The sequence below is a fragment of the Varroa destructor genome, unplaced genomic scaffold (assembly GCF_002443255.2).
Source record: "Varroa destructor unplaced genomic scaffold, Vdes_3.0 BEIS01000007.1, whole genome shotgun sequence".
Taxonomy (NCBI): Eukaryota; Metazoa; Arthropoda; class Arachnida; order Mesostigmata; family Varroidae; genus Varroa; species Varroa destructor.
In genome coordinates, this window is record NW_019211460.1 from 11,443,004 (window position 1) to 11,454,064 (window position 11,061).

General features: G+C 39.8%; 1 protein-coding gene across 1 annotated transcript in view; it reads right to left on the reverse strand.

The window, feature by feature from the left end:
• The window catches only part of Rsod (superoxide dismutase family protein Rsod), an 85,566-nt gene extending 76,475 nt beyond the window's left edge, over positions 1 to 9,091 (reverse strand). The window contains exon 1 of the mRNA XM_022815005.2: positions 8,489 to 9,091. Coding sequence (XP_022670740.1) covers positions 8,489 to 8,534 — 46 coding nt within the window. The 5' untranslated portion in view covers positions 8,535 to 9,091. The remainder of the gene's footprint in view (positions 1 to 8,488) is intronic.
• Between the last annotated feature and the right edge of the window lie 1,970 nt (positions 9,092 to 11,061).

The window sequence follows — 11,061 nt, forward strand, 5'->3', positions numbered from 1 at the left end:
TATTGTGCATGTTTTGAGGTGAACGACATCAGACGAATACTTCCCAGACATCTTCCGCAGCTATACGTATTATCATTATTGCTATTAATGGCGATATAATTTTTCGACTGACCCAAATGCGTCTATGCAGTTAATGCAGATCTCGAAGAAAATCATCCTCAAGTTCTTTTCACGTTTTCCTTCTGATCCAGGAAAACACTTCACACATTTTATTACTGTTTAGGATAGTAGTTCATTTAGCTTATCTATCCGACATCGTTTTTTGGACTGCGTGATCAAGCCAGTCTTCTAGTGCCAGATTTATTTTGTAGTTAGACGATGATACGTTCTCAATATGGCGATAGACCGTAAACAACTATAATTATTTAATTATAGGAATGGTATGTTTCTCGTATCGATTTAATTCACTGTTTGTTTGTTTGTAAGGCACTTAGTCAGATAGCCATTGTCCAATATCGAAAGTCTTATAAAACAAAAAAAATGTGGAACGCTGCGTTACGTAGGGTCAGAGGTGCGAGTCTAGTTCACCTGGCCTGAGTCGACCGGTAGCACATCATTATAGTGTCGTAGTAAACATTGCACAACGGTAGTGCTAAGACCCCATTTCTAGATAATCTAATATAATCTATATAATATAATTGATCATCGCGCACGAATTAACGTCTATAGTAACCGCCCCCTCGTTATTATGATCGCCGATTAGATAGATACCTGCATTTATCAGCAGCAGCGGTAGCGTTGAGTCAGTTCCAAAAAGCAAAAAAAAAGATCAACAATTGTTTAAACTTCAATCAAACCGGATTGAAAATTAGTCGGTAATTTAACGTAAACGTATATATGCAAATTAAATGTTTAAGCAGTAGTTAATAGGATACAGCTCACAACGTGTGCCTCGTATCCGTTAGAAGAAAAAACGTTGGTTTTTTAAGAGTTCGAAATTATATAAAATAAAACAGTGGACCTCTTCTAGTTCATCGAATTTCCTCTATGCCATCTTCTTGGTGTTTTGCAGCTGATTTGTTCCAAGATAGATCTTTACTGCTAAAGGGATACAACGAAATTTTATATTCAATACGCTTACGCCGCGTCAAAGGAGCGTCTGACAGCACAAAACCTCTAACGATACTTAAGTGCAATGCAACTCAGCGGGTCAAGATAGAGAAAGTACTCTATATACGTATATACGCAGGTATATGCGTATCTTCCGTTGACCAACATTCATAGGCGGTTTGAGAAACACCACGAAATCAAAAGTGCTATTATTTAGTGGATACAGCAACTAGTACATCGCCAGAGTTGACGCTCTATTTGATAACTGACTATTAGTATTTCATTTTGTCAATTATATACATTAGCTGCTATGAATACAAAGAAAACTTTTCTATACTCGACATTCGGCTGCCTTCGGCATGTCGGCAGAACGTTGTTCAATAGCCAATTAGTGAAGATAATTCAATGCAAACGAAATGAAACAAACACCATAAAAAAAAACAAACTATACTTATATTCTCATCACAGCCGTTCTTATATAGTTTTTCCGTAGGATCAATATGCGTCTTTCCACCAATTAGATATGACTAATATGGACCATCCCTATGTCTTTTCGTTTAGCAGGCATACAGATTAACATAGCACCATCACGTCATTACTAGAATGGGTATGGTAATAGGACAGAGGAGTTGTGGTCATTCATATCTGCATCCAAATTTTCAAGTCTTCCCTTAGCTAGCCCTTGCGTTCCTGATATGGGCGTGAAAACAGTTAGCCCTTTACTGAGAGTTCCTAAACGACCATGTCCGTTGAAGATTTGCCAAGTAAGTACTTTTACCATTGTATTTCTGATATTTCTGTAAGCTTGGAATTCATTTTCTTTCTGAATTTGTACATTGGGGAGCGTCAGCGCGAAATGCGAGCCACCTCTATTGTTCCACGAGCTTCATGGTCCCCCAGCGCATTTGAAGTTTTATCAAAAACGAACAGTAACGATAACATTATGTACCGATGCGCACTCGAAATATGAGGAATCGATTACTTTCAGTGAACACTTATAGACGTTAATATGAATTGATGACTTGCTTCCGTTCTGTTTTTGTGTCGTCTTCCATGTTTCAAGGTGATGAGTTCAGGGACGGTGTCTTTGATTCGGACGACGTTGACTTCATGTACGACCTACATGCATTCCGTGTTCTTGGCGGTATTGTAATTCTTGACCAAAATTCGTTTCACCGCGGCGGCGACGTATGGGGTTAAAAAATATTTGAAGCCTATGGACCGAGCGAGTTATAGTACATTACCCGCGTCTAACAGTTTTATTTTTTATTTATATAATCTTACACCATTAATATTATTTGACGCTGAGGCCCACCAGCCCAAGTTTCAGTTATCTTTGGGAGTACGAAGCGCCATGTTGGGTTTTGTTGAGCTCCTAGGAACAAATAGCAAAGTGAATCACACGCACTTAAGATTTCTAAGACTCATGTTTAGAAGAACTGCGAGCCACTATCGCTCTTACGAGGCGTCTGACTTCAAGTGCAACGTCGCTCTATTCAGGTTTCGGGTACGGGCTTCTGACCCAAGGCCCATCGTAGCCACATGGACATATGCGCTGCAGGTCGCTGGTAAGTTAAAGGCGCTCACACTTTTATATCGCCGAAATTAAATAACTCTGAAGAAGTAGCTTACAACAAAAGAGTTGCGCCTACTTTCTTCATCGCCGCCATTGTCGTCACGTATAACAACGAGAGCTGCTGGTCATCCGTCCGCGCGTTTTCACACTTGAGCTTTAACTTCTTTCCATGTTGTCGCATTGTCAACTTAAGCACTCCGCGTTTCTATAGTACTGAGCCCTATACTCTGGAGCCAAAATCCACTTAACGGAAGCCAATACTATCGTAACTTGCCCACTTTGCATTCTTATAGAAAGGTGGCTTGCTTAATACGCCGCTATCGCAGGTAATAGCTTGGCTTAGGCGGCGTGCTCTTGCCGTCAATCTCTGTCGTCACATTAATCCATGGGAAGTGATACATTTGACGACCCTAGAGATAAAGGAAAACACTTGTTGAACATTGTTGCCGCTACAGTTGATTCTGTTTTTGCTGTTGATATTTATGGGACTCTGACGAGTGATACATGAGTAGTGTCTTACAAATACAAATGCTAAAAATAGCGACACCTGTAAGTCAAGCGCAAGTTACCGTTCGGTGACGTTGCAATGACAAGCTTTAGAAGAATACGACAGCGAGAACAGTACGCGTAACAGGAAGATATCCATGCACAAATAATCTGCATAGGGTGACACAAGTCGTAAGGACTGCCGCTAGCCACTACGACTCAATTACGGCTTATTAAAATGATGAATCGTCGTTATTAGAGTTGATGGGAACAATTTTACTAATAAAGATTGTATCAGACATGTTAACCTACAAATAAACGACAAATACACTACAAGTTTCTAGACACCGCTGGCTTCCAATACCGGAAACGTAATCTTATCACATCGAAGCAGCGTTCGCGCTGTCTCAGAATTTGTAACATGGCCTTCTTGATCGCAGGATCTGACCTTGAGGAGCCTAAAATTCCTTATCCTAAAGACTAATAGAAAACGTTTTGCAAGAGCATCAACTTTTCGGCATCGATACGTGAGCCAGCACATATTAAAACAAATTCGCAAACCCGGATATGAATGAATTCAATTTAAACTAGTATTCAACAGTCTGACAATTTGTCGGGAATGGCCTCATCCTCTATTCCAGATTACTGAATCTGCAAGCAAAAAATCCATTGTACTGCTGGGCGGCACAAGCCATTGGGCAGCAGTCAAATGCGGAAATATTGAAAACAACATTGAAAACATTGTAATAACGGCCTAACCATTCTTATTGCTTGAAAAATGCCTGTTCTGATATTCATTCGTTGACTGTGGCCATTCGAAAGGCGAAAGTCAAGGCAATACCGGCTCGACAAATTGGTAAGAAACGAGCGGCAGGTTTCCCATCATTGTCATCGGTATAAATACAATATTGTCAAATAGTCATGCATCTAAACTTGTGCGGACGTTTATGAAAAAAGCGCTACTTTATAAAATTGATTTCTTAGCTTTGACCGTGTTTTACGGCATCCCTTCATCTAACTTATTGTTAACTGAGCGCGGGCAGTCGATTTATTCTATTTAAATTTCCAACTTCCCTTTCTAGCATAGTTCATGCGCAATATAGCCAAATCAACAACTTGCGGAGCTGCTGCAGTGTCATCGACTTCCTCAGACAGCAAAAATCGACTTGCCGTGTCGTTCATTCAGCTGAAGTCATCGGGATACGATTTGTTGATCGTTAACGGTTGAAAGCAAAGGTGGAAAAGGGAACGCGCAGATCCAACACTCCATTAGCGCTCACTTCAGATGCCTCGCCGATCAAAGCGCTAGCTCTTGAGGCAAGCGCATCAAATCTGTTCCCAAGTACCTCCAGGGACATCTGCTATCTTACATAAGCAGCTATTTGTTTGTGAATAATCATTGAATGTATCCTTACATTAACATTCAATTACTTCTACTCAACAGCAAAACGATACTTTTAGTAAAAAAAAAAAAAACTTCAAAAAGCCCATTCTTAGAAAATGCATAATTTGTTTCGGGGTGCAAACTAATTATGCTGCGAATATATTAAACTTCCCAACATGATAAATATTGACGAACTGTAATAGTGTTGTGTATGTCGTTGTTGTTGTAGTTCACTTCGAAGGCACCTTCCTTGAATTCAAAAAATATAATCATTACTTCATATAGTATCATAATTTATTGGCTGTGTTAACGACTTCAGTGTTAGCTTTTTGTTGTCAGTAGCCTTCATGCGATTGTCAAGCTATTTGTAATCTACATAAATCTTCATGAAACCATTGAAGTCGATCGAAAATCAGAGACAAAGCCTTTTACCAATTACAGAATCACTTAAGGGTCGCTCTGATACACTCTAGTACAGTGGTTCTTCGGCTAACTAATAAGAAGGGCAACATAGAATTTCTCCACGACCAACGTTCTAATGCGTAAAAATCGACTATAACAGAAATTCAGAGCTAGCTTACAAATCGGGTGGACGTTAAGGAAATAACAAGCTTGATGACATAATAGCTAATCAACAAACCAACGAGGGCTCCAACTGGATGCTAGTTTCATGAAGGCTTAACTATATGTAGCACAGAGTGCACTCATCATGACGTCGTATCCAGAACAGACGCCAATGGCAAACCTGCAAGGTTCCTCCTGTGTCTGGTCTACTGCACCTGCTGTGAACCCTACTTCTGCAGCTGTTCTGTGCCCGTTTGAACACGTGCATATGGTACGTGTCCACGTGTCGCACTATCAGCGACGAGCCCGTGGCGGCAGTCGACGAGCCTAGATCGTTTAAAACCGACATTGTCACCGCTGAAGCTCAAGCACTATTCAACTTCTAGCTGACCGCGACAGCGATGTACTGGAATATCGTTTTACGGCAACCAATACATTTATACTGTGTGTACACAATGTATACGGAACAGCAGAAATGTCAAAGACAACTCTAGTTACTGAGCATTGTAGCATTATCGTACAAGTGAACAATACTTGCCGAACCTAACTCAGGGAAAGCAAGTAGCGTTTTTTTTTACTGCTTTCCTTACACAATAAGCTACGTAGATTGACGACCTAACAAACTGAGGTTTAAAAAGATGATTATCTATTTATTAAAATTAGTTCCATATATATAGTGGCTCAGTTTACGGGCATTGTCATGTATGTTTTCTTCTTTACTTAGGTAAAAGACTCGTAATGACCCAACAGAGGTACCCATTACGATTCTGTCTGATCACGGACTAGAACTTCGGCGGATCAGGTGCTCCCATGTGTCCCCATTATAACATACCGAAGATCTTAAAAATACACACCTGAAGCGCATGATCAGGACACTTTATCGACGAAAAACGATGCCAGCTTTTTTATTAGCTTAAATTTAACGTCTGAATCAAAACCATCAGTTAATCATCATAAACGTTGAAGTTCAAGCCTTGTTATTTGCGCTAATACACTACGCTTACCTACGTATGCATTCGTGAGTTTCCATCAGTTCATTACCTTAACATATCTGAATATTTGAAATAGATACTTATAATAAGACGATAGGTGTCATTAGATCATAAAAGGAATAATAGATAGCCTGAGTAGCGTTGAATGAAACGTAATAACTCCAGGTTGCGGTAGCCGGTTGTCGTAATCGTGCAGTAATAGTGTGCTAGGCTACTAAAATTTTTCCCGGGTAACGTATTTACCTGTTAATTTTAGGAACACCTTGTGGTCTAGGTTCGAACCTGGGCATGAATAGACAGATTTAGATTTAAAACTGCGTATCTAACGGTAACCGGACGTAAAATTGGGAATACTTTCGTTTCGAAGTTGAGCATGGCTTTCTTGTTTCTGGGATGACGGTGAACGTACGAGGAGTTATATAATATAGATTTCATTATTAAACAGAAAGCCGACGTCTAACCATTGTCCCCACGAAGCTAAACACTAGGGTGTCTCAAAGCGGACCACCTCACGAGGAGCATCACGAGAGTCGAGTAAACTTCTGTGACGCAGGACGCAAAAGGGCTCTGTAAAGCATGACATAGGGACTGGAGTAGTAATTACGTTATTAAAAATTGTGGGTTCTAGCCATTACGAACCCTAAGTAAGTTGGTTGGTATCCGCTCCAACAAAATTCATATATATGCTAGCATTCGAAAATTCCAATCGGAAATGCTGCAATACGACTACATGCCACTTGCAAAATTTTTTTTCAAAAAGAAGAAAAGAGAAGCAAGACGCTGTCTCTTGCTCTAACGTGTAACGTTGATCGTCGTGTAAAAGACTCGACATCAGAACGAACCTCTCATGGAAAACAAAATAATTGCTTTTGTAAAGTGCTACCTTGGTAAGCAGTTTCTTCCGTTTAAGTATTTTTGCCAAGAAATTATTTGTACGAAAACTATTTGATCGTTTTTAGCAAGTGCACGTTATATCAATCTACGGGTACTCAATTTGAGACAACCGCTGAATTGCTCAAGCTAGCATGCGTCACAACAGAAATTTAACTTCATGGTTGATCAATGCAAATTGGATGAATGTTCCAGACACAAAAAGTAGCCCCTGTTCCCACAGATTTTACCTGAAATTTAAACCCAAAAATCGAAATAAAAATAAAAGGTCTTCGAGTCAGGACTTTAAACTATAAATATTATTACTATTGAGAAAGATATGCATTTTGCAGTTAGTGTGACAATAAATAACTTTCTTTAGCTAGGCTGTGTAGTACGCGTCGTTGGCGGGACTTGAACCAAAGACCACCGCTCACGTTTATCGAGAACATAAAGACATGAAATATCGCCTTTATCCTTTACTTTTCCCGAGTTATTGGCTTCCCTTTGAAAATCTTCCAGAAAATTATTCTTTGCTGAAAAAGACGCTATATGGGCAGGGTGCTTGCTTCGAAACCCGGAGAGTATATAATTGAAACTAACGCGAGCCATCCTCAAGCTGGTTCTTGGTTTCTCCGATCCAATTCAGATAGACCTTGATTACGATAGCAAGTTTCAACCCGTAAAAAAGCAGCAGATTTATAGCATATTTATAAGTGCTGCGGTAACATTGTATTGAAGCGGCAAAGAACACTAATTCAAATTCAGTGTTACCACTGCGTATATCTATGAAATTAAGCGACCAAGATTATGGAACAGCCACCGCTAGAAGCGATAAATACAGAAAGTTAACTAGTGGCTTCCAAAAATTCTGCACAGAACATAATCTATGATATCTGCAATGATTACCCTGCAATGATGCTCAAAATTAAATTGTGAAATATGCTTTCTCCCATTGCAGTTTCTTCCTTTCAGTGGCTAGGTAGAAAAGTAATGAGGAATAATACTGCCTGTGTGACTACATATTACCCAAACACTGACACTACGTTAAGTTCCAAACAAAAATATTCCACTGAACCAGTAGGTATCCAGACAGATATCCAGCACGCCAGGAGCGAGTCTTGAATGTTGGCGCCAAAATTGGTCACCGTTACTTGATGATCCGAAATATAGGGGAGTCGCTCCATGACTTTGTTTATGCAAGCAGCGCGCGTTGCGAGAGCGGTCCGTACTAACACAAAAAGCAAATCCATTTTTTTGACAGGGCGTCACTAGTTACGTTATGCTGGTTGCATATGCTCGCTTGTTAGTATGTGTCGTAATAGCGTCAGATTTATGGATGGAGGCAGAACGTTCAAGCTAGATATCAACATGGGCTTCTGGAAAGTTTTCTGAGGGAAATATTGGTTTACGTTTCACTTTACTGTACTTGATGATGGCATTTGAAGGCAACGATCTCGAGCTTGTTGTAGTATATTGAACGATACCTTGAGGAAGCTTCACTTTTGCGCGCCTTTTTTCACTCGTCATTCAATAAATGATTGAAGTATAATCAAACACGCGTACCTGATCTAGACGAGAGGTGAAGCGAGTACCTAGATGGTGCTGCCATATTTAGTTTATGGTATTTGTGCACTCCGAACTGAACTGGTCACTGTCTCCACAGACACACGAAGACACTTTACAAGGAGTCGTTTTCTTCAAGAAGGTCGATTTCACATAGACGAGACACCGAATATTTGTGAATACAAACTCATTTGTTTATTGCTGATCGAAATCCAGTCATTTTAATGTCGCCTCATAACAACCACACAAAGTAATCCAAATTCATAAGCGACAATAACGCAGGTTTTGTTTGGCTTCAAGAACTGCTAAAGTATTGTCACAACCTGCTTAACTGTGGTACGGTCACTGAAGAATACAGGAGGAACAGCTTGACTCTGTTTCCTCACCGACCATTAGCTGGTCGATATCGATACTGTGATTAGATGAGTATCAAACCCTTTATGAAAGCCGGTGAAGTATACGGTGGCTGTAGCCCGATACGAACTTCACAGTGGCCGAGAACACTCTGTGGGTAAAACACCAAGCCAGCCTGTCTTCATCTTGTCTCCGTTCGCCCAACCACCAGCTGAAGTTGGGCGAAGTCAAGGCGTGCTTGACAATGGCGGCGGTCCCAGATGGCGACCACAGCGCCCCTGCTAACGAAGACAGTATCATGCGAAACAGACCCTTTCCACTTTCATTCTGTCTTCATCATTTCCGCCACTTGGGCTCGCACCGTGTGCGCAATGATTCCACTAGATCCGAAAGAAACGCGCGATATAACCGCCACATTTCTACGATGATAGAATCTTCAAGACCTAGTCGGCAACTTTGAAACCTTAGCTAAAAATTGTGCCTTTTATGAATACTTTGTCTTTATTCTAAACTTATCAACTCGTGCACTTCTGGTAGGTTCTCGAAACAAGGACATACGCTAAAGTGCCATTATGTATCTGACATTTGACATGATTATGACAGAGATATATTTGCTATTAGGCCTCGGGGATTATCTTCGGGGTCGAACCAAGGAAGCGAAAATGAAAAAAAAAAATAACAACAATAAAATCGTATTCACTCCATACTCACAACCATTTAAGTGTCTGTAAGCCAGCAAAAGTATATACTCATTCGGAGAAACTGCAGCTTTGTAGGCTAAAGACTTTGATCCTTATTAACATTCATTGAACGAGTGTTGTTAATAATAAAAACATGTCAAACATGCGTACAATTTTCACAATAAAACGTATTTATGAGTTTCGACATATGAGTAGGAAACGTTTAGTTAACCCTATTTGGACTTTATTATTATCATTAATTTGGAAGCGAGAATTCTGCAGTGCCAGAAGCGGACTAAAATGATGATGACTAATATATTTATAAGGTAATGGTATTGAAAGCTCTAGCTATGTGCCCAGGATGCGCCAAAGTCTGAGGTTAGTTCTCGAGAAAGATGGCTAAGGTAAAAGAGGGTATTTGGCTACGCATTTTCAGAATTCTACCAGTTTTCGGTTACTTGCTTGTTAAGCTACACTATCTGTGTATGCGAGCTTTCCGTAATTAACCTTAAAGGAGTCCCCTTATTAACACTTTTTTAAAAAAGCTGTACTGTGAAATCAAAAACTAAAGCCTAGGACGTACGAAACTGATGCGGGAGACGGGGGTGTAGGCTTACTGCAATCTCATTGAAACAAGTATACCGATTCAAGTTCTATCAAATGTTACTGGCTCTATATTTGGATTGTTGTTGCTTTACATAACATGTTAAGTGTTAGTGAAGATGTGTAGCTCTATGGGAAATTAGCTGAAATTTAACTGTCATTTAAGCAACGCATTTTATGTTCTGCAACTACATATTTACCTTTATTCAGAAACGTTAGAGATAGAAATTAATCTGGAAAGTATGACGTGAAAAAATCTTAGTTATCAGTTAAAATTCTATAATATAGGTAAGCCTCTGGCCTATTTGAGCTCATCTGGAAATTCCACACATCGTCAAATTTTATCGATACTAAATACTTTTGTTTTTTTTTTGTGAAAAACTAGACGAAGGATTAAAGAAACTATTGTAAACTTACTGAAGCTAATGTGGTTTGTAGTAGTATTCAATAGTAAAGTACGATCATCATTGCTCCTTGGTTTAATATGCTCCGAATGCACTTTTGTACCATCTTCGTTATGCCTGGATCCTGCCATACTTCGAGTACCGTATTATTTAAATGATGAAACGTTTCATATTTTCGTCGCCTCCGATTCGCCTTTTCGCATAATTCTACAGGTTTTCGAGCGGATTCATGTCGGGCAACTTTGTAGGCCATGATAGAACCTTAACACCATTAGCGACACACACCTTTAAGGACACTTTGCCGTATGGCGCAGTGAGTTTTCATACGTGAGCACATAGTTTTCGCCTGAACACCGTTGTTGTACTTCAGGCAGTATTTTTCTTTTGAATTACCCCACTGTATTGTCGTTTTGTTTCCATAATCCTACTAACAAAAATAGAGATTCTCTAGCCTGAATAGAAATCACGATATTTTGTTCAGATTTTTGATTCGCTAAACTATACGGGCTTGTGGAATCTTTCGCCAAAAGGC